At 49.7% G+C, this 24,323-nt stretch overlaps 1 protein-coding gene across 7 annotated transcripts in view; it reads right to left on the bottom strand.

Moving 5' to 3' along the window:
* ATP9A (ATPase phospholipid transporting 9A (putative)) overlaps positions 1-24,323 on the bottom strand; it is a 132,488-nt gene that overhangs the window by 58,105 nt on the left and 50,060 nt on the right. For all 7 annotated transcript variants that reach the window (XM_004746183.3, XM_045082076.1, XM_045082077.1 and 4 more), the window contains 7 exons: positions 19,351-19,409; positions 18,060-18,111; positions 15,874-15,968; positions 12,157-12,237; positions 11,348-11,423; positions 3,880-3,956; positions 2,130-2,290 (listed from right to left, as the gene is read on the bottom strand). In XM_004746183.3, coding sequence (XP_004746240.1) covers positions 2,130-2,290; positions 3,880-3,956; positions 11,348-11,423; positions 12,157-12,237; positions 15,874-15,968; positions 18,060-18,111; positions 19,351-19,409 — 601 coding nt within the window. The remainder of the gene's footprint in view (positions 1-2,129; positions 2,291-3,879; positions 3,957-11,347; positions 11,424-12,156; positions 12,238-15,873; positions 15,969-18,059; positions 18,112-19,350; positions 19,410-24,323) is intronic.

The following is a 24,323-nucleotide window of genomic DNA, read 5'->3' as shown; positions in this document are numbered from 1 at the left end:
TGTTTTGGACTAAAATAAAACAATGAAGGTTTAAAATGCTTTTAAAATACTGAAAAGCGGGGCGCATGGGTGGCTCAGTGGGTTAAGCATCTGCCTTCGGCTCAGGTCATGGTCCCAGGGCCCTGGGATCGAGCCCCTCATTGGTAATCCCTGCTCAGCAGGGAGACTGCTTCTCCCTTTCCCACTCCCCCTGCTTGTGCTCTCTCTCTTGCTACATCTCTCTGTCAAATAAATAAGTAAAATCTTAAAAAAAAAAAAAAAAACACCCACATCCGATCAGCAGCAAGTCTGCTCCTCCTCCCCCTTCTCCCCACCCCACAGGCTTTTTCTCTCTCAATTAAATAAATCTCTAAAAAGAGAGAGAGAAACCATTAAGCGTGCAGCTCAGTGGTATTAAGTTTAATCACACGGTTGTGTAACTACCACCACCATCCCTCTCCAGAACATTCTATCTTCCCCAACTGAAATCCTATGCCCACGACACAACCCCCCACTCTCCCCTTCCTCCAGTCCCTGGCACCCACCACTCTCCTTTCTGTCTCTCTGAACCTGACTGCTCTGGGGACCTCACATGAGAAGACTCGTACAGCACGTGACCTTCTGGGACCAGCTGATGTCACTCAGCATAATGTCTTCAGGGACGTTGTACTGTGTGTCTGAATTTCATTCCTTTTTAAGGCTGAATAATATTCCATTACATGTATCCTCTTCATCTTGAGACATTATGTTATTGTAAAAAATAAAAAGAAATTGTCACAGTCGTGCCTACTCCTATAAATTAACCAAACTGCCCACTATTTTCCTGGCTGGCCGCAGGAAGAGTCAACTCACTAATTTTCAATCACACAGTAGACAGAGCTTTAAAGATTACAATGTCACTTAACATTACCTTACAAACACTTTTTTTTGCTGGTGATAGAGCAGAGGTACTTATTCTTGGAAACCAAGATCCAGACCGCACTGGCGAGGGGTCCAATGCCCCTCTTCTAGGAACACTGCGGTACCAAAACTACAATCCCTATCCTCAGGAAAACATGAATTCTAGCTGGGATGACATAAACACCCAAAAGAGCAAGACAAATCACAAGCAACATACCAAGTGTAATATTAGAAGCACTAAAAGTTTCAGGGGGGAAAAAAACATGATTTATTTTAATAATATTTACTAAACATCAATTATGGGAGACAGTAGAAACGAGTCCCCGACAACACAGAGCTAAACAGTGAAACCTAGAATATACACTAGGGCTGTTCTAAATAAAACACATCGGGGTACCAGTCACCCGTATATCTGATGTCCAAAGTTACTTACAATGCACTGCTCTGAGAAAAAAAAAAAAAAAGAGGTAGATTTTACATACAGCAGAATCTCCCTTTAAAATAGAAAAGAGGCTAGGGGCGCCTGGGTGGCTCAGTGGGTTAAAGCGTCTGCCTTTGGCTCAGGTCATGATCTCAGAGTCCTGGGATCGAGCCCCGAATTGGGCTCTCTGCTCAGCAGGGAGCCTGCTTCCTCCTGTCTCTCTGCCTGCCTCTCTGCCCACTTGTAATCTCTGTCTGTCGGGTAACTAAATAAAATCTTGAAAAAAAAAATTAAAAATAAATAAAATAAAATAGAAAAGAGACTAGAAAAATATATATGCCAAAATATTAAGAGCACCCATCACTTAGTTGTGAGATTAGAGGTGATTTTGATCTTATTCTCTGGTCACTGTGAATCTTTGTTTTCTCCTACTACGACAATTCCTTGTATTATTTTCTAAGAGCATTTATTCAGCCTCCAAGGAAGGCAAGCCAGCAGCTGGCATGTCACCAATGCTCATCAGACCCAGTATTTCCCTCTGAGTGTGGATCCACCACCCGGGATCCACCTTAACACAGCCTCCGGCGGCCAGCGCCAAGCTCCAGAGCCGGCCCACGAGACAGACGCTAAGCGGCATCCCTGGCACAGAACAGGCAGGGCAAGGGCTTCTGAGCAAAGACTGATTCAAGAAAGGCTGGTTCACGGAGGAACCGCCCTTCCCCTGCTGGGGCCCAGAACAGGACTCACGCTCCCAAGAGTGCCCCATCGTCATCTCCAAGGGGACCACAAGAGAAAAAGAAGAAAATGGCCTGGGTCCTTCTCCACTCACCTGATGGGGATGATATTGGAGAACAGCAGGAGAAAGCGGATGATCTGGAGGTACCAGCGCCCGGCAAAGTGCTGAAGGGCCACCATGACCAGCGACACCACCACCAGAGCACCGAAGAGGATCTTGGTCAGGCAGTTCACCTCCAGGTCAAACAGGCCGATCTGTGGGACGGAGCAGCAGGGGGAGCCTGTGCTTAGTCGGTGCACCAGAGCCCAGCTGGAGAACTGGTCCTTCTCCAGGAGCACCTGCGCCCCAGGCGAGAGACAGTGGGACCCTTTGGTCCCTACGTCTTTGGTTCAGAATACTGGGCTCCAGGGGCTGGGCTTCCTAACACACATCCAAGGGGCCTCAAGGATTTCTGATTGCATTAATTTTTTTAACAATCAACAAGACTTAGGGGCACTGGGTGGCTCAGTCAGTGAAGTGTCTGCCTTCGGCTCAGGTCATGATCTAAGGGTCCGGGGATCGAGCCCTGCATCAGGCTCCCTGCTCAGTGGAGGGTCTGTTTCCCCCTCTCTCTCTACCACTACCCCACCCCCTCAGCTCATGCTCTCTCTCTCTCAAATAAACAAGTGAAATTTTTAAAATAAAAATAAAATCTTTAAAATAAAAAACAAACAAACAAAACAATCATGAAGACTTAGACTTGGACACACATAAACAGGTCATGGTGCCTTGGGGGCTACGTGCGGGGTGACATACGCCACAGCCTGTAAAATGGGCTCGGTCCCCCACTCCTGGAACTGCCCCACACATGGATCCGGGGCTGCCTGACAGCTCAGGGCACACACGCCGGTGGGACCTGATGGCCAAGACTCGTGAGTGCAATGATTTGAATAATCACAGATCTACTTCAACGTGTCTGCAAAAAAAAAACGGAACCAGCAGGCCAAAGCCGTAACTTCACAGAATCGTGGCCCAGCACGAGGCTAAAGCATCAAATAAATGGCCTTCTGGTCGTAAGGACCAGGGGGAGGCAATGACCAGAGGTCTGGAAACCGCACTCGTTCACGGCGTCGACAGAGGAAGTCATTGTACAGTTTCTGGCTAAGTCTTGAACTGTGGGGGAGGGGTGGGGCCGGGAGGGCGGGTCGTGGTGTGAAACGAGTGAGAACAGGGCCCACCTGGAGGCCACAGAGCGGACCCCCCGCTTACCACGCCACAGCCAGTGTCCTCTGTGGGGTGGATCTGAGCCCGCCCCTTCCCTGCCGGGCAGCGTGAGGCCACGGGGCTTCTCACAGCCACTGCTCAGCTCATGAGCCCATGGAAGCGCCCGGGCTCCCCGGCTGGGGTCGGGGTGGTGGGGAGTAAACGGGGGGGCGGTCACCTGTGAAGGATGGGGCACCATGCAGGGCACGCAGGAAGTGGTCAACAGTTTGAACTTGAAAGCTTTAAAAATTTTATGAATTCCCACAAATACACAGGAATGCATGCTCCTGTGTTACACGGATGCGTGTGCACACGCGCACACGTGCACAGACACATGAGAAGACAGTACGTCCATATGAATGAAATAACACTGTAAGGTGTTCCTGTCTTTAAATCCAGCTCCTCTGAGGGCCTGGGTGGCTCAGTCGGTTAAGCGACTGCCTTCAGCTCGGGTCATGATCCTGGAGTCCCAGGATCGAGTCCCGCATTGGGCTCCCTGCTCAGTGGGGAGTCTGCTTCTCTCTCTGACCCTCCCCCATCCCACGCTCTCTCTGTCAAATAAATAAATAAAATCTTTAAAACAAACAAACGTCGAGCTCACCTTACTTCGAGGGTTTGAGGTGTTCATGACACTCCGGAGTTCTCTGCCCGTGTAAAGGACAACACCCACGACAGTACCTGCAGCGAGAAAAGCGCAGCACAAAGAGGCGTGAACACCGACGACGATCCGGGGCCACGAGGACCAGCCCTGCTGCTACTCGCCACAGGCAGCCATTTCGATTTAAATTCAACAGAAATTAATATATCCAGGTCCCCGTCTTCCCTCCGCGTCCACCACGGTTTCAAGCGCTCGGCGGTCACGGTGAAGACACAGAGCACTGTGACTGTTGCTGGAAGGTCGGCTGCTCAGTGCGGGTCTGTGGGGTCCCCTGGGGACCTGGCGGAGGTCTGCCCGTCATGCCACCGCCCTCAGAGGCTTCCAGAGGCGCTTATAGGACATTCCTATCTTCAGACACTATGAGAACTTACAAACACGCTCTCATTAGAGCCTTCTTCCTGCTGAGTCTGATTCCTTTAGATACTGTGTCCAACGAGAACACAGGCCAGATGACCCATCTTTCCTGAGAAACTTCCCCACCCCCTCTCATGCGCCCCCCCAGCCCTGTTTATCAATCTTTCTAAAAGTCAGCAACTTATAGAAGAAACGCAAAAGGCCAGTTAACATTAGAAAAGATGCTCAACTTTGTGAGTAATCAAAGAAATGCAAAACAAGCCACTTTTATCCCTATTGCAACAATAAAAATTCCACAGACTGATAACACCCAGTGTCTCCGCCAAATGGGCCCTTGTCATAACACGCTGTTGGCTGGAGTATAAACGGGAACAATCTATTTTGGGGTGAAACTGGTCATATCTATTAACAATCTACCTGTCTCCTCTCCTCAGCGTAAGCCACAGAAATGCTCAACACAGTGGGGAAGACCCGACTACAAAGGAGGAAACGAGAAACAGGCAATCACAGACGGTGGCAGGTGCCGTCATGAAAATCAGGCAGAGGAACAGACCAGAAGGAGCTGGAGAAGCCCGCTGGTTGGTACTGGGTGGTCGGAGAAGCAGCCTCTGAGATGAGGACGCCTGAGCAGGAGCCTGAACCCTGAGAAGGGGCCAGCCCCGCCATGCTCTCAGGGAGGCGGCCAGGAACACAAGCAAGCTGGTCTCTGCTGGGAACGAGAACCACCTCCACTCTCCTCTCTCAAAGGGAGATGCCAAAACCTCAGAGAGGGTCAAACAGAGCTGGTCAAGGAACCCCAGCCCAGAGGACGCACTGGGACTGCGTCTCCCCGACAAAGCCCCAGGAGGACACACTGAGGTCCCCCCTCCAAGCTTAATGCACACAACGCGGTTCCCTTCCAGGAAGGCTCAGCAGATGGCGGGCCAGGCAGAGCTCACTTGCTAGTCCCCTGGCAGATGGCGGCTCCAGTGAACGCAGGCCTGCGGCCACAGCAGATGGTCAGACCAGAGGTGGCCACGCAGCCACTGCACTCGTTCCTGCACAGATGTAGTGGGTGTCAGTCCCCGCGATCGAGGGTTCAAGAGGGTCCTGATGACAAGGACCTCTGAACAGTTCCTGCACTGGTGCCGGCCAACCTTGATGCCTGCCAAGGCTGAAATGAAAATGGCCCTTCTCCCCGGTGCCTGCCTCTGCTCAAGGCCAAAACCCCTTCCATAAGATCCAAACGCCAGCTACAGTCGCCCAGAGAGAAACCACACACGTGCACTGGTTTGGTCTATACTGGGGCTTTTGAGGTTTTGAATTCATCAACATCTTTTAAATACAGGAACTTTCATATAAAAAAATTGAGAATTCTCGCTCCTCCTGGAAACTTAGAAGATCTGGAGACACTGAGTCCGTACTCCCAGCAGGTGCCAAGCATGGGCACTCCCTTTATCCGGGGGCAGGCTCTCAGCTCATCCTGACCCCCATGCGGCCCAAGCCACCCCTTCAAGACCTCCTTTCCACTCAGCCGGCTGGTTTCTCCAAGTCACACTGCTGTGGTCGGGTGTCACGCCAACTTCTTCCTAACTCTCCACGACAGCCCGGTCCCAGGGTCAGGGCCTACTCTGTGACCCCTTTGTCCCTGTCTGCAACAAGATAAATGCTACCCCTGAGAGTGAGCTTTCGGAAATGTTTACAGCAGTCAGAAACTGCTGCGGCATTCAAGCGAGTAAGCGCAGGACCAGTGCCACTGGACAGGGTCCAGACCAGCTGGACACGCTCAAGCTCACATGCCCATGTGCACAGGCACGACTGCCCACAGGCTGTGCAAGGGCCACGGACTGATCTGCTGCGGACCGGAACCGGGGGAGGCAGGCGCATAAGCAACTGGAGAGCCTGAGAAGAACCAGGCTCCAGAGCCCCCGGGCCATGCCCCAATCCTTCCCTCTCTCAGCCCAGTGACTCCCCAGCCTAGCGGCGAGGGGTTGGGTTGCCATGGTGACTGCGTCCTCTCCAGGTTGAGGCCAGCAGAGGCAGCTGGACCCTAAGCACTGTCTGGCAAGCGTTCTCATTCTTTCAGACTTTCAAGTGGTAACAGCAGAGTGACCGGAACATAGGACTTCGCTTCTAAAGAGAACAGAGAAGTGAAATCTCACAGAATCAAGATGACTAACGATGGCGGTTTCTTGATGGGGTGCACCAGAAGGAAATGGCTTGCATATAACCAGGCTTGCATCAGAATCAGAATGCAGTCAAAGGACTACTCACTGACAAGCAGGGAAAACTGAGGCCACATAAGGAAATGGTACGTGTCCAGTGTCACGGACTCTGAAACCCATGCCCGGTGAAGGGCTCGGCAGGTAACACCACTGGGTCACGGCTCTCACCACTCACTGTCCTCCCCATCACCAATCACAAACTTTGAAATGTCTTCTCCCACCTGTTTCCCACTCTCTGCCTCCCAGGAGAGGACCTCCTAGGCTGTGCGACCTCAGGCAACTTGCTTAACGTCTCTGACACTCCATTCTTCATTCCATGAAACCCCCCTTTAATGTTGTGAGACCAAAACAAGAGAGTGGCAGCAAAATGCTTCATAAATAAAAAGAGCCTGATAGGGTGCCTGGGTGGCTCAGTGGGTTAAGCCTCTGCCTTTGGCTCGGGTCATGATCTCAGGGTCCTGGGATCGAGTCCTGCATCAGGCTCTCTGCTCAATGGACAGCCTCCTTCTCCCTCTTCCCCTCCCTGCCGCTCTGCCTACTTGTGATCTCTCTCTGTCAAATAAATAAATAAAATCTTAAAAAAAATAAAAAGAGCCCGATAAACAAAAGACCCATCACTGTTCATCTCTGAGATGAAGGCTGACAAGTCCCTCCACCTCAGAACTCTCCACATGGCCACTTAAATTGCTTCCCTTTACACTGGTTTCAGAGGACTTTGCAGACCCGCCCCCACTTCCTCCCATTTCCTCTGTCCTTTGTATTCCGTTTAGAGTGAACTAGAAACACCAGGAGGATGAAGACGAGGACTTCCCAGCAAGCCGCCGCAGCGCCAGGACCGAGCAACAGAGCATGGCTGCATCCCATAGAGACGCTCAGGAAAGGTTGTTGGGGGGGTCTGGCTGGCTCAGCCAGATGAAGAGTTTACGACTCTTGAGCTCAGGGTTGTGAAGCTGAGCCTCACACTGGGGAGCAGATTATACTTAAAATGATCCTTTACTTTTTTTTTTTCCAAAAATATAAAAATAGGGGCGCCTGGCTGGCTCAGTTAGTTAAGCAGCTGCCTTCAGCTCAGGTCATGATCTCAAGGTCTTGGGATCGAGTCCCACATCAGGCTCCCTGCTCCGTGGAGAGCCTGCTTCTTCCTCTTCCCCTGCCTGCCGCTCTGCCTACTTGTACTCTCTCTGTCAAATAAATAAATAAAATCTTTAAAAAATAAAAATTAAATAAAAGTTAAAATTAAAAAATAACTTTGTTTTGTTTTGTTCTGTTACATGGAAAGAAGCAGGCAGAAGAGAAGAAAATCACCAGAATAAAAACCAGACAGACATGTGAATATGTATTTACTACTAAAATGTCAATATTGTTGAAGCAAGTGGCTAACCAAACAACTCAAACCTATGAGGAATCAACGCAGCTGTTACCCTTGGGGCGCCTGGGTGGCTCAGTCACTTAAGCATCTGTCTTCAGCTCTGGTTATGATCTCGGGGTCCTGAGATCGAGGGACCCCCTCCCACCCATGCATCCAGCTCCCTGCCCAGTGGGGAGCCTGCTTCTCCCCTCCTCAGCCCCTCCCCCATCACCCACCTTCTCGCTAGCTCTGTTCGCTTGCTCTCAAATAAATAAATAATCTTTTCATAAAGGTCGCTGTGTGGGGACTGGAAGGCAGCGGGGGGATCGCTGGGGGCTGACAAAAACCCCAATTATTGATCGGAGCACTGGTGCTAAGTTTGGGATTCAGCCAGTCTTCCATATATGCGTTATCTTTCGAAAAAAGGGAAGAAGAAGACACCCGCCTGCAAGGAGCACTGGACTTACCGCCTGGCAAGCAGATGCCCACATCCCAGGCGCCCCTGTGCCCCCAGCTCTGCCTGAGCTGGACACAGCACAACTCAGGAGTTCTACCCCCCCGTATCTGATCTCCGTTCACAGCCCCATTCCGCCTGCCGCTCTCCATCCCAAAGTGGGCGCTCTCTCCTTTCACACACGTCCAGTCCCCGGGGGCAGCCTCGACACAGGGCCACGTGCACAGACTGGGCGCCAGGGTCTAGAGCTTCCGGCTGGAGCTCAAGTAAGGCCCTTATGCCAGTAAGGTTTCCTAACATCACTCCATGCATTCAAATATTTTAATGTGAAACTATATAAACACTCCAAGAAAACATTAGTGTATTCGTCTCATTTTAAAGCAGGTAAGATTTTCTCAGCATGTCGCAAAAACCAGAAACCATAAAGAAAAAAAAAATCAGTAGGTTTGAGGGTATAAAAATTTTAAATTTTTGTGCCAAAATACAAATGAGACCAACTGGGAGACAGTAATTGCAATTAAGGTAAAAAGCAGAAGGATAATATTCTTAGCCTATAAAGAGTTCTTAGAAATCATTTTTTTAAATTCTTTTAAGATTTATTTACTTGAGAGAGAGAGAAACAGCACATGAACAGGGGGAAGGAACAAAGGGAGAAGCAGACTCCCCACTAAGCCAGGAGCCCTGTACAGGATTCACTCTCAGGACCCTGAGATCATGATGTGAGTGGAAGGCAGACACTTCACCGACTGAGCCACCCAGGTGCCCCAGGAATCAATTTTTAAAGGAATCCATCAATAGAAAAAAAAAAATGGGCATTGGCCATAAACTGGCAAATCATATATACATTTTAAAAATGCAAATGAAAAAATACAAATGAAGATAAAACACTTTTAAAAATCCAACTTCACAAATAACTTTTTTTTTTTCAGATTTTATTTTTGGGACGCCTGAGTGGTGCAGTCAGCTAGTATCTGACTCTTGATTTCAGCTCAGGTCATGATCTCAAAGCCGTGAGATGGAGCCCCAAGACCAGCTCTGTGTTCAGTACAGAGTCTGCTTGGGATTCTCTCTCTCAACATAAAACATATCTGCCCTTTACTCTAGGATTCCCGTTTCTATGGAAATGTGGATAACATCAATATTTAGAACTTCTATCTGGAAAAACCAAACAAAGCACATCAAAGACAAAAGCAAAAGCCAAACAACAGACATTGAAAAGAAGATTTGCATCACATCGAGATGAGTTTGATATTGTCTCTGCTAGGAAGCACGCTCACAAGTCAATATGAAGAAACAGAAAGTAGACCGACCAAAACATTAGGAACTGTCTTATGTGTTGAAAGAGGTTCCCATATTCTCAATGAAATAAACAAAACAAGAACAAGACAACCTCTATCACAGACAAGAACAGTATAACACTATGAAACTTCTGCATATCAAATACGCCACAAAACCTTTTCAAAAACCAGAAATGGGGAACTCTCACAAATGAGTAAGAGCACGAGAACGAGAAGAAACAGCTAGCGGGCACAAAAAGTAAGGGACACAGGTAGAGAGACCACACAGACCACAAGGAAAGCCAACCTTCCAGGCAATCCAGGAAATGCAAATCGAAACACACTCCTTATTTTTCTGCCAAATTATTAAAAGATTAAAAGGAATAATTACTTATTAATTAATAAATGCATTCAAAGGGGAGGAAAACTGGGAAGGAAGAGTAACCAGTTCTGAGAGACGTGGGTGGACCTGCGGCAGGGGAGAGGCTGGAGGGGAAGGACTGCAGCAGGGGCTGGTGGGTGTGGCCAATGGTTTGGGCGTGGTTTGTGGGTGGGGTTTGTGGGCGTGGCAGGCAGTTCCTCCTTGCCGGTGCAGAGCCTTAAGGATCCATTTCTCTTCTTTAGCCATCAGGAGGAATTGAGAGACATTCCAGATTAGGCTGCAAATACAGGCAGGGAGTGGAAAAGGAAAAATGGCAGAAGACGTAAAAGGAGTGCTCATCTCTATGTGCATTACGTGGTTCATCTGTGGATGAGTTTGTGCTGGTCTGTACTGGTCATTCCCTTCCTTAGCCACATAGTATCCTGACTGAGCACCTAAATTATACTAAAGAGCCACAAAGCAGCATCAAGCAGAAGAAAATGAGTTGGTAGGAGGGAGAGGTGCTTGAGAGGGAGAAAGCCCTCATCCAACAGTAGAGACAGGAATTTGGCAATAGTAAAATCATATATTAATAATAGTATATGCTATTACCTCATATGTGTAATGTAACAAAGTAACGAGAACTGCACAATATGTTCTGCTTCTGGAACAAAGTGCCTGGGTTCAAGTCCCAACTTTGCCTTTTACCTCCTGTGTGACCTTGGGCAAGTTCCTTAGCCTCACAGAGCCTCGGTTTCCTCACCTGCAGAATGGGCTAATACCGGCACCTCCCCTCACGGTTAACGATGGGAGGGGTCAGTGCAATGGGTAATGCATGTAAAGGCCTCGCCAAGGTGCCGGACAGATCCGTGGCCCCCCACTGCCACCAACCACCATGACCGTAGACACTGTTTATCTCCTGGAACTGCTTCTAATCAGTCTCTCCCCAGTGTTCAAAAACTAAAAGACACCAATTTCCACATCATCTTGGTGTTTTCAACAACAAGGCTCCAACTCAGGCCCGTGGCCCTTTCCTGTGCTGGGGGGAGGGACCGCCTAGGACTGGCAGGAGCTCAGCAGCCCCCCCAGACACGACCTCCGGCCAGCACATCCAGGCTGGCCCAGTTTCTGGGAGAGATTAGGACGTCAATCTCAGGTGGCAATTAAGGGCTATTCCCGGAGTGGATGCTGCCGAAAAAGCGCCGGCCACAACAGCTTCTCTCAGAGGTGTCCACAACCGTCTGAGGGGCAATCAGATGTCAGCAAGACTCCCTGGAGGGGCAGCAACAAGTGGAAAACACCATGTGACTGCCGGCTAATTTTCCCCACTGACAGATGATTATTCTAATTACACAAGAGGATTTTCTTTCCTTTTCAAATTGCTAACACATTCCCCAGAAAGGGCGCCCTTACCCGACGCGATGACAGTGCCGGCCCAGAGCGTGTTCTCGATGCTCAAGCTCTCGCTGATCGGAGGGTCGCTGTCTTCCTGGAAAAGACCGATGGGCATGCATTTATCCAACAAGGTTCTGGAAGAATCCACAGGCTATTTCCAACGTGCTCGTCCCAAGACAGGAAGAGAGGACGACCCCTATTTGGAAGCCCCCAGGTGAGCCAGGAGAGAAGGGCCAAGCTCCGAAGCCACCGTCCTGGGCGTGCCCGAAGGAGGACAGGCTTCCAACACTGAAGACACGTCCAGCAAGGCAAGAACTAAAATGCAGAAGCAAATCAAACAGAAGCAGCCCTCTGCTGGCCCGTCCTATGGCTTCTAGGAAGAGACCATGATTCGGTGGAGTTCCCAGATTCTTCAAATAATTGAAAGCTAAATTTAATTTCTAGCCTTTAGGGAGAATAGTTGGGAAGTGGCTTAAAAATTGTTAACAATACCAGCCGGGGCTTGTGTGAGTAGAAGAGGTCACGGATGTGTCCAAAGCAGACATAAAAAGTACCTGCCTTCCCACCACAGAGTTCACAGTAATTCTAATGCTGCTGGGGTCTATGCTGTCGGGGAAACTCACGCTGTTCAGAGGCCGGGAGAAAAACCCCGCTGTGCCAACCTCACTATGTCAGTTTTCAAGCTGGGGCTACTTAGGGGAAGCTCATCCCTTCCTGGAGCTCAGCTACCCCCCAACAAAGACCTGCCAACACTTCTTCTCTGCAGCACCATCCCCAGCATGTGTTCTCAGCAAGGCAGCAGTGCCCGGTCAGCTAAGCCCACTTACTCTGGTGAAAGTTCCCACAAAGTTGTGAATGTCGATATTTGGCTCTTCTGCGTAGACGTACGACCGAATCTGGAGGAGATCCTGTTCAACAGAGGTAATGTTTTCGAGTTAAAACAAAATTCGGGATTAAAGAGATCTCAGGTGGGGCACCTGGGTGGCTCCGTTAACTGTGCTCAGTTAAGCCTCTGCCTTTGACTCAGGTCATGATCTCAGGGTCCTGGGATCGAGCCCCGTATTGGGCTCTCTGCTCAGTGGGGAGCCTGTTCCCCCTCTCTCTCTGCCTCTCTGCCTACTTATGATCTTTCTCTGTCACATAAATAAATAAAATATTAAAAAATAAATAAGTAAAGAGATCCCAGGAGGCCCCCAGAGTTTTTCAAAAGCAACTCTATCCCCCAAACAGCAAGCAGGCTCTCAAAAGTACAGGCGAGGTGGAAAAAGAGAAGAAAAAAAATTCTCTATTAGAAACTACGTTTAGCGGTCGCTCCACACGCTATCCCACAACACCCCGACAGACTCCACAGTGAAGACGCCTGTGTGTCTGTGTTCACCCGGTGCCTCCCAAACTGGCTCATGGCCTAGGTCCCCCTTCTGCTCCACTGCCGGGGCCAAGAGCTGTTGGTACCAATGAAGGTCTGTGCTCAGTCAACAGTGCTTACTTGGCCCTGTTCTGTGTAAGGCCTTGGAAAAGGCATAAAAAGCAAATAGAACACATCACACCCAGGAAGATGGCAACCATCCTAAAAGTATGGGTGAGAATATGGAGGAACTGGAACGCCCGTGGACTGTTGGAAGGAACGTAAAGTGGTGCAGCCAGCGCGGCAAACAATATGGCGGTTCCTCAAAAACTTACACGTAGAATTACTGTGATTAGCAAGCCACTCTCGGGGAAGTGACAGCAGGGTCTCGAAGATGCTGTACAGCTGTGATTACGCACCATCACCGAAAGATGCCAACAGCCCATGCATCCACTGACGGGTAAATGGATGAACAAAATGGAATACAGCCATATAATGGAATATTGCCCAGCCTTATAGAGGAAGGGAATCCTGACACAGGCCACCACATTATGCTAAGTGAAATAAATCCATCACTAAAGGACAAATACTGTATGATCCCCCTTTGATCGGGTCCCTAGAACAGTCAAATTCATAGAGACAGAAAGTGCAGTGGTGGATGCAGGGGACTGGGCAACGGGGAACTGGTGTTTGATGGGTCAGAGTTTCTGTTTCACACGGTGAAGAGCTCTGGAGATGGACAGTGGGGACAGCTGCACAACGTGAATGGGCTTACCGCCCCTGAACTGTACATTTTAAAATGATAACGTGGTAAATTTGATGTGTATTTTACCACAATGAAAAAATTTGAGAAAAAAAAAATCTCCAATCAGGTAGTCAGGCAAATCCAGACCACAACACACCTTGGCTACAGGGACCCAGAGGGGGGCAGAGGTTACTGGCCGCCCCCCGCCCAGCGCCTGTGGCCTCTGCTAACGAGCTAGGAGGTCCCACATGCAGATGGGTTTATCCTGTGGCCTCTCTGTACTAATAAGAAAAGGTCCTGAGGGGGCGCTTGGGTGACACACTCATTTAAGCGTCAGACTCTTGATTTCAGGCTCCGGTTGTGATCTCAGGGTTGTAATCTCAGAGTTGTGAGACTGAGCCCCACATGGGGCTCTGTGCTCAGCGTGGCGTCTGCTTGAATTTTTCTCTCTCCCTCTCCCTTTACCACTCCTCCTTGCTCTCTCTCAAATAAATAAATAAATCTAAAATTTAAAAAACAAAAAACAACAACAACAAAAAAAACCCGGAGATACATTCACAGTGGACAGGAGCAAACGTTGCAGAATCTCAAACACAAGGTAATCTCAGATATGTGTGCGCTCCCCCCACCCACCAGCAAGTTCACAGCTGTACATGTGTGGGGAGGTGTGCTGGCAGAGGTCTGGGAAGATCACCACTGACTTTACAGGATCCCCAGAGGGAAGCAGGTAAGGTCTGGGGCAGAGGCCACAAGCAAGACTTTTCCTTTCTTCCTCCAGGGCTTTCCAAACAATGAATTATTTATTTTAACAAGAGCACAGTCTTGTGATGCCCAGGTCATCCCTTCATACGGTTCTTCTGCTAAATCGCTGCTGCCCTTTCAGATCCCTCTAGCCCAGCAAGGAGGAGTCTCCTAACAAGGACAGCATCTCCTTCTCTGGGCCCCAGCCCAGGCCCGGGGCCAGACGGGGCAGGGCAGGGGCAGGGGATGGGGAACAGGGAGAGGGGCCAACAGCGGTGTTCCTTACACCGATGCATCCAAAGCACACACCGACAAAGGCAACTCTGTGCAGCAACAGACCTGCACCTTCGTGACAGACCCGCACCTTCATGATTCTAGACGCTTCCAGGCCATCTCCTTCAAATCATTATGAGGACTAGAAAGCTTCCCTTGGAGAAATCTTACCAGGAAATTAAAACGTGTCACCCAGGAAAACCAGAACCCTCTCACGAGACCAACCTCATCTCGGGGCAGGACGGTGCCCCCTCAGGATTCCCAGGGGCTCCCAACCTGTGTTAGAAACTCACTGCTCCAGAATTCTGGTTTAAGAATTAATATTAGTAATGGTGCCACTTCACTTGTCACTGACCATGAGACATCATTAGGACAAGGCTATTAACATGGAACACTGTCCTGCCCACTCCTTCCTCACAGAACATGGATAAGGAACAGCATTAATCCGTGTGACCACAAGCCCAGGAAAAGCTTTCATGTTCTGCCGAATCCTTTCAAGCCACTGTTGGGGCATGTTGGCCTCTGAGCATTTAAATTACATTTTGTGACTCTGTAACCTTGTCCATGGGCCACATCCAATCCATGTGGCTTGTCCTTAAACTTACTCTTTGGCTCCCTGGCCCTCTCGCTTTACAGATCACGGCCTAAGTAATGTGGGGCTGACGGGGAAGTGTGGGGCTCTGCACACCCTTGAGAGCCTGATGGTTCTAACTCCTTAGGCCACCCCCTGGGAGAGGGCCCACGGCTGTTCCACACATGGCTCTACGTGCTGTTCCTCACACTGTTCCACGCGTAGGGTATTCAGCAGTGCACATTCCAGGCAGAACTCTGCTCTCAGAGATACTGCCTGGAAGTAAGTCGGGTGGGAAGACAAAGGGAGGGTGGTCAGAAAATGCCTCTCACACAAGGAGATCTGTGCACAAAACCCAGGAGGTAGGCTGGAGAGGCCCGGCCCGGCAGCCATTGGAGCACAACTGTCCCCTGTGGAGGAAACAGCAAGCGCAAACACGGGGACCCAGAGGGAGAGGGCACAGGCAGGCGGAGCACCCAGGCTGAGGTCAGGGTCCTGGCAGGGACACAGACCCCATAGGGCTTGAGGACAACAGCAAGGACGGTAGTCTGGGTTCTCAGGAACGAGAAGCCTCCAGAGGCCCTGAGCAGAAGGATGATACACCTATATGCCTTTCCTTCTAGCTTTATGCAAGGCGCCTTGTCGAGGCTTTGTAAGATTCTGAGCTCCCTCTACAGAGCCCCCAACCCTGCACTTTACCCGGCTGCGTGACTTGAAACAATAAGTGCTCAGGAAGGCCCCCCAGGACCCCATCCTGCCCGCCCTCCTTCCCACCTGACGACCCTCATCGGGCCCTGAAGGGCCTCTGAGTCCAAGAGTCCGACAAGGACACTGGTGCCAGTCTGCATTTCCGCGGGAAAGCTACTCACGGCCGCGGTGGGGAGCCTCTGCGTGCAGGCCACGGGGAGCCGCAGCTTCCAGTCTGTCTCGCCGTCCAGCTGGTCTGTGCGCAGGAAGCAGGAGCCTGTGGAAGGAAGGTGGGCACTGTCTATCCGCTTTCAATTCCAGGATCCCTCCCCCGGCGGCTCTCAGCAGTTCCTGGTCTCGCCGTTGTAAAAACCCAGTCAGTGACCAACCACCAAAAGGGAAAACAAATACCCCATTTCCCACTTCCTCTGTAAGCTCTGGGGTCGGAAGATCTGGGTTCAAATCCTCACTCCAAGGACACCTGGGTGGCTCAGTCGATGAAGCATCTGCCTTCGGCTCAGGCCATGATCCCAGCATCTTGGAATCGAGTCCCATATCGATCGGGCTCCCTGCTCAGCAAGGGGCCTGCTTCTCCCTCTGCCTGCTCTGCCTGCTGCTCTCTCTGACAAATAAGTAAATTTTTTAAAAGATTTTATTTATTTACTTGACAGAGAGAGAGATCACAAGCAGGCAGAGAGGCAGGCAGAGAGAGAAGGAAAGCAGGCTCCCCGCTGAGCAGAGAGCCCGATGCGGGGCTCGATCCCAGGACCCTGGGATCATGACCTGAGCCAAAGGCAGAGGCTTAACCTACACTGAGCCACCCAGGCGCCCTGACAAATAAGGTAATTACCAAAAAAAAAAAAAAAAAAAAGTCCTCAGTCCATCATCCACTCACAAGAGGAACCTAGGCCAGTTGCTTGACTTTGCTAAACACCAGCAGGCCCGGTCTGTGAAATGGGAAGACAGCGCAGGAGCCTGCTATGGAGACTGGGTGTGAGAAGCCCCAGCAGGGGGCTGGCACGGACAGCATTCGAGGCCGTTCTGGGCAGGAGATACCTGATCAGGAACCAGACTCCTGGATTCAAGACCAGCTACCCGACTTACTGGCCACACGTCCTTGGAGACACTTAGCCTCTCCAAGCCTTGGTTTCCCTGCGTGTAAAAGTGGACAGAACAGCACCCACAGCGTGGACGCCACAACGGATCCTGGCAGCTGCTCAAATGCGGGAAGTGCTACAAAAGCTTGTGCTTGTTCCCCACCAGCACGACGAGGCCTCTTTCTGTCCGATGAGCCCGTCCAGCAATGCGTCAGCGGTGGGTTTCATCAGACCCAGAATGCACTGAATTCCTGGACACCGCAGCTAAGACCTCCGGGCAGCACTGAGGAAAAGCATGTCTAATCTTTGCGGGGGCGGGCAAGGGGCAGGGAGGGAAGCATTTCAGGGACCCTAATCCATGACACTCTGTCTTCACAGATAGTGGACATAAGAACCCACTGAGGACAAAGCTGGAGACTTTGAAAGAAGATTTTTAATCAAGGGCCTTCCACTCCATCTCTGGATAAATTATTGTTCATATAAAATTTCACCTGCACTTTCATTTGATTCATAATAAAATACGTTACAGCAACCCTGAAGGAATAGAAATGTTATTTTTTTCAGAGGCTCAAAGATCTGATTGTGCCTGTACTCAGGTGAAAAACAGCTTTGTTTCCTCAAAACAGCTTAAATAACAGAAAAAAAAAGAAACGAAGGAGATGAGCATCAACAGATGGGGTTGGGGTGCGGTGGTGTCAGCCACCCCGGGAAAAACTGGGAGGGAGCAGCGTCGGGTAGGAGCCTAGAGCAGCTCGCTCAGGTCCCGGTGGGCTGTGGTAATAAATACATTCCGGGGTGATGGTGGGCGTGGCCTCACGGCTCCTGAGCGAAGGGCCAGAAAGGCCACCTACCTCTCTCCCTAGCTTCTCTAGGGTCACACGTATCTCCTGGCATTTTCTCAGAAAAGAGGGGATTTCTGGGTGCTTCTATCTGTGAAACATGCTTCCTGATCGCGCCAAGTCCTACAGCTGAGCCCAACAGCAGCCCAGAAAGGAAAATCACAGCCGCCGTCAGTGGAGACCCACCAGCTGGCACTCGGCCTGGGTCCAGCTAACTGCATCTTGGTGACGATCAAAATCTATTGACCCGCGAGGACCGAAGACGTTCTGTTTTGTTTTGTTTAAAGACCGCTCTATTAAAAGAGATGTTTCTGATTTGCCTTCATGGCTCCAAAATGATCATCTACTTCTGTTCCATTTTCAAATGATTATTTTGCCAAATTACCACTGAAAGGTTAATGGTTATTTTCAAAATTGATCCCAGATGTTTACCGTTTTTTTCTGATGTCCTCAGGAAGATCATGTCAGCAGGGACCCGCTGGTTCTGTGTAATGAAAAGAAAGACTGTTACCGTGAAGAGCCATGTGTGGGGTTTCCGTCCACCCGCCCCCCCACGGCAGCCCCCTCGGCAGGGAGGGGGGAGCAGCCGAAACCCACAGCCTCATTTACGCCTCTGCCTTTGTCACCCACAGATTTGGGGATTTATTTTGTTTTGAATCTGAAAAATCTTGCACGCTGCTGTTACTTTACTAATCCCCTTTTGAAGTCTTCTCTCAGAAAGAGAGCTTCTAGTTTTCTGGAGAATCCAACCATCACCTCCCGAAATTCCAGCCAGAAGGGCCCGGGCCGAAAGCCAGCCACCCTCGCCGGCTCTCTTACAGGCAGGCGGTCTGCCGAAACCAAAGACACACGCACACTCGCTCACGCTTTCTGCTCCTGCCAAATCTCTGGCTTGATGTTTGGCTTTGAGTGGAATTTTAATAAGGAGGTCGAGTAGTGAGAAGCGACAAAAGCCATTCTCAAGAAAACATGGGCGTAAGCCAACGGCAGCCCTCGTTTAATTACAGAGAAGTAGGTAATAACATAGAGGGTCCGTGGGGTCTCCTGAGCTACTACACAGCGGAGCGTCCCTCACCTCAAATCAACTTTGAGTTCTTGGATTTAATCCCTTTAAAGGAGCATAGTTCACTTCCTACAGAAACAAGCTAGGATACAATCCTTTTCTAATCAAATATTATTCCAAGCCTCTCCAGGGCCACCCCCAAAACCACGACCTTCCAAAAAGAGACCGGAGTGTTTGCTGAAGTCAAAAATGTATGAATGGTGCTATTTTTAAACAGGCATTTTGGGCCCTTTTTACTATTCTAGTATTACACGTGATCCGTGCTCCCCAAAAAACTACAGAAGAACATGATGTTTAAGTAAAAAAAAAAAAAATGCAAGCTAAAATCACTCAAAATAGTAAATGACAAATATTTTTATGTGAAAGCATTTCGAGGAAAGATTTCATGGTAATATTAAAAAAAAAAAACCACCAATAGGAATCAAAACTTGGATGTATAAGCAGAAGTTTTGGCTAACCAGCATACATAAACCTTGAAAAATTATTCTATGTGGGTGTCTCATGGTGAAGAAATTTTCCTCCCCAGGCAAAGCTTTAGGAGAGAATCCCAAAAAGCCTACACTCAGTCTACCGGAGTCAGGATCTATGACGTGGTGGCCATGACTTCCCCCTTAACACACTCACACAGCAACCGGTCACAAACCGTGGGATGCCACCCACCTTTTCCACGATGATAAGATCTCCAACCTGGATGTTGGAGCTTTTCACCTTCACTGTCCCTGCGAAGAAAGAGGTCCAAGATACATCATGTGTGAATGCATTTCAATTCCTCACGCCTTTGTAGAGTGCCCACGAGCCTGCAAAGCCAATACAGTACACCCAGAAGTAATTCCCTACTGGGCCCTGCTAACCTCATGGGCATCACCTGCCTCTCCAGTTAGAGACACCTGCTGCAGAAACTGCTCTGGAACAAATCGCCACCTCTCAGAGCCCTGCACTAACTCACCCCCTCACAGCAGGTGCCTTCTGTCTTAACGGCACTTCAGCTGCTTTTCTAAATTGGTACCATGAGATTCATTCAACCTCAAAAGAAGACAAAAAAGAACACAGAAAAGAGGAAGAAAATTAAGGACCAGATCCATGGACAGGGTAACTCTTTTTTTTTTCTTTTTCAGGATTTTATTTATTTGAGAGAGAGAGAGAAAAGGCACAAGTAGGGGGAGAGGTAGAGGGAGAGAACCTCAAGCAGACTCCCCGCTGAGCACAGAGCCCAACGTGGGGCTTGATCTCATAATCCCGAGATCATGACCTGCGCAGAACTCACAAGATCATGATTACTCAACAGACAGAGTCACCCAGATGCCCTCTGGAAAATCAGCTTTTAATTTTCGACATCCCTGAAAAGAAAGAAGTCATCCTAACATGACTGATTTTTTTTTTTAATTTGTGGTTGCTGGGTGGGTGGGTGGCCCCATCGGCTAAGCGTCTGCCTTCAGCTTGGGTCATGATCCCAGCTAGGACTGAGTCCCTAGCTGGGCTCCTGGCTCAGTGTGGGGAGTCTGCTTCTGCTCACTTCCGCTCTCTCTCTCTCTCTCAAATAAATCAATCTTTAGAAAAAATTTGCGATTGGTACATATTTTATGGGACTCTGATCAGACTACACCACTTGAGCTCGATGTTTACACGGATAAACAGTAACAGCTAACATTAAACACAAACGTGAACTCAGCACCGTAGAGGCACGGACATGGTGACGGCTGCCTTTAGTCCTCACAATGGCCTGAAGAAATGGCTATTATCGGGGCACCTGGGTGGCTCAGTGGGTTAAGCCTTCAGCTCGGGTCATGATCTCAGGGTCCTGGGATCGAGTCCCGCATCGGGCTCTCTGCTCAGCGGGGAGCCTGCTTCCTCCTCTCTCTCTCTCTCTGCCTGCCTCTCTGCCTACTTGTGATCTCTCTGTCAAATAAATAAATAAAATTAAAAAAAAAAAAAAAAAGAAATGGCTATTATCACCTCGGGAGTTTTCAGACAAGGAAATTAGGCTCAGACCTGCACCATCCCCACCCCACCAGCCTCACCGTTAGAAAGGATCAGAGCCAGGATTCACAACCCCATCTGACTGCAGAGGGAGAATATTTAAAAAAAAAAAAAAAAAAGTGAGTACAGTTCAAGGCCAAAAAAGAACATTTACTGAGTGCTATGTTGTGGGAATTCAAAGATGCAAGGCAGTACCCTTATCCAAGAAAGAAAAGGGTCAGGTTCCTTCTGGAGTCCACAAACATGCTGGCGGGGGCCAAGGCAGTGAACAGTTTAGGTTTTGTAGGCCAAGAGGTGAGGTTCCCAACTCTGCCAACAATCGGTCCCGCCACCAAAAGGTCAAAACTATTCTTAGCAACCAGACCATCCCCCCCCAAAAAAGGGGGGGGGGCACCAGGGCTGAATTTGGCTCCAGGGCTGTAGTTGCAAACCCATGAGCTAGTAAGAAAGAGAGCCAGACAGATGCGGTTAGTGCGAAATCATGAGAGAAATGATGTAGAGGAGTCAGGGGGACGAGGGAGCAGAAAGGGGGAAAAATCTCCCCCTTTGGAAGAGGACCCGAACACTGCCCAGCAAACAGAAGGCTCTTGGTCATACTTTCAACGTTCCAGCACCATCTACTGAATGCCTGCTGTACGCCCGCTGATCCAGAGGTGGGGATACACAGAACTCACCTTCCAGTGGAGGGAAGGAGGCAACGGGTAAACAGGAGCGAACGGGGTGGGCTTGGCAGGGAAGGTGAGACCCGAGGTGGGTGAAGAACACTGGTGACCAGTAACCCATGAAAACTCATGAGATGGGAGAAAGTGGTGTATGTGAGTCGTCCAAGCCTGCGTGTGGCCCCAGGTTGCACCTCCCTCGGCAAGGCCAGAAGCACTGGATGGAAGGCAGGGAACAGCAAGAGAGGAAGGTGGAAGGGCAGGTCGGGGCCTGGTGCTCCTGTGGACAAGCCCAGAGGGGAGGGGGCCGTGATTCTGGCGATGGTCACATTCTTGCAGAAGGGGCAACACCAAGAAATCGTTCCATTGCTGGCTTTTCGTAAAAAGCCCATTTAACTTACAAACTTTCGGCCGAGAAAGAAAGGAAGTAATAATGACTCTCAATCCTTCTCAATGAAGTGCCCTTTCATCCAGCCGCGAGGGCAAAAGTGGAGAGAGAATCGCGAACCTGCTATTCCCTCCCTGTGGTCACTCGTGCCCCAAAACCCCAACATTCACTAAGCATAGGATTTCTAACTTGAGCTTAAGAACTTAAAGACACTAATGAAATAATCTGAGTGTACAACTCCAGGCTTTTGCAGTTTTTCACAGTATCCTATGCTTTTCACATAATTCGATATGTCTTTTTAATAATTTACTGCTGTTGAGATTTTCCATAGCATTCCAATGATCTCTACTGACCCAGTTCTTCCCAATAGGTTCCACAGAGTTTCATCTTAATTAATTCTTGTACTTAATTAAATTTTGTGCTGGTAACAGTCCGTGGAACTACCACTAGGAACTTCTTCCCAAACATGAAGAATGACTTCTAGACAGACTACCCAGCAAGCTGGGAACTGAACCAACCCTCGGCTGCTCTGAGGCCTTCTGGATTCTCCCAGTTCGACATCTCACACTGTGAATGTTCCGTGTGCCTCACTTTCACTGAACACAGGACTAAATTCGATGAGAGCCCCAGAGCCTCAAGGGTTCCTTATGTCAAAATATGCGCAGACAGAATGGGGGACATCCACCGAGCCAGAATGAGAGCATTAGATACGGGACGAGAGAGAGATGCCTGGGGGGCTCAACCGGTTAAGCATCTGCCTTCAGCTCCGGTCGTGATCCTGGGGTCCTGGGACCCAGCGTTGGGCTCCCTGCTCCACAGGGAGTGTGCTTCTCCCTCTCCCTCTGTTTGCCCCAACCCCTTTCCCACCATTCAGGCTCTATCTATCACTGCCTCTCAAATAAATAAAATAAAATCAGAAAGAAAGGGAGGAAGGAAGAGAGAAAGGGCGGGGAGGAGGAATGGAGGGAGAAAGGAAAGAAAAGAAGAGAAATGCGGAGGGGGCGCCTGGGTGGCTCCGTGGGTTAAAGCCTCTGCCTTCAGCTCAGGTCATGATCTCAGGGTCCTGGGATGGAGCCCCGCATCAGTCTCTCTGCTCGGCAGGGAGCCTGCTTCCTCCTCTCTCTCTCTGCCTGCTTCTCTGCCTGTTTGTGATCTCTGTCTGTCAAATAAATAAATACAATCTTTAAATTAAAGAAAAATGGAAGGTTTCCCTGCCCGACCCTTTCTCCCAGCGCCACTAGGGGGCAACAGGAAAAGCATACACAGCACGGAGGAGCTAGTCTTCCCTGGGAGTGTGTCTGGGCGATGCTGGAAGGAAGGAAGACAGTAAATTCAGCATGGCCCTCTGTGCCGACGAACTTCTCCTTCACCGGAGCTCGCCTCGGCTTTCCCAGACATAAATTTACATAGTCTTTGGTTTTATTACTCACATTGAGGCTGGTGGCCTGACCCAAACGATCGTTGGGGCTTGTGTTCCAACCTTCAAGACCTGGCTCCCAGTCTTCTCTGGTATTTAACTCAAAGACAAATTCGTATTTTCAGTCTTAATCATAACTGCATATGTATGCGTGGGGATGTCGGCAGGACAGACAAAATCCGGAGGATTCAACCGGAGGCCTTGACGGGTGATTCTTCCTGGGGACAAAGGGAGTCTATCCCTTTCTCTGGCACACATACTTTCTAAATTCTTCCCAGGGATTTTTTTTTTATTTTTTTTTTTTTAGTAAGCATGAGGTGTTCTTCTAATAAGAAAGAAGAAGAAGAAATTAAATTAGCTCAAACTTCTAAGTGACCAGACCCAGATCCCTGCCTTCTACCACGGAGCCCTGATTTACGATCAGTTAATGTCAACTCTTGCCTCTCCCTGTCCATCTGCTCTACCTCAACAAAAACCCCTTTTAATCCGCGCGCTTGCCGAGCGGATTCTGACCGAGGCCAGCAGGCCGATCCCCCAGACAAGGTCATCTACTGTATCTGTCAGCCGGCCAGCAGGCTCCCTCTCGGGAAGAGGGCAGCAGGAGCCACACAACCAAGAGGCCACTTGCATTTCTTAGCCATGGTTCCTCACTAGCATGTGTGTGTGCATTGGCAGGGGCGGGGCGGGGGGTGTCTCTGCAGCTTGCACAAAGGGATATCTTCAGACTCTGCTCTGTCGAGCTGACCCCACGGTCCTGACCATTAATTTGGATTTCCCTTTCCACATTGCCATTTGTTGGCAATCAACAACACGCCGTGCAGGGCTATCTGCAGGGTGTGTGTGTGTGTGTTCTGAATGAGGACAGGCACAAAACCAGAAGAATGAAAACGTGGCAGGAAGAAAAGAGAATGGAAAACAGATACCAGGGTTCCTGTTCCAACGTTGACTGGGCTTTTCCACCAGCCAGGTACCACAGCTGGCTGTGGACAACTGAACAAAGGCCTTCACATGGCCCTCACGGCTGCCATGGGCCAGGGTGACGGCGGGAAGCAGAAGAAAAGGGGGACAAAATGAGACTGACGGGCCAGGCATTCCCAGCGCTGGGATTAACCCGCAGAATGAAAAGCACTTCAAACTGTGGGAAGGGCTCTGAGTACATGCTTTCTAACCTTACATCAACAGCTATTCTAAG

The sequence above is a fragment of the Mustela putorius genome, unplaced genomic scaffold, assembly GCF_011764305.1.
Source record: "Mustela putorius furo isolate JIRA1106 unplaced genomic scaffold, ASM1176430v1.1 tig00000592_pilon_pilon_pilon, whole genome shotgun sequence".
NCBI lineage: Eukaryota > Metazoa > Chordata > Mammalia > Carnivora > Mustelidae > Mustela > Mustela putorius.
This window is presented reverse-complemented; position numbering and strand designations above follow the sequence as displayed.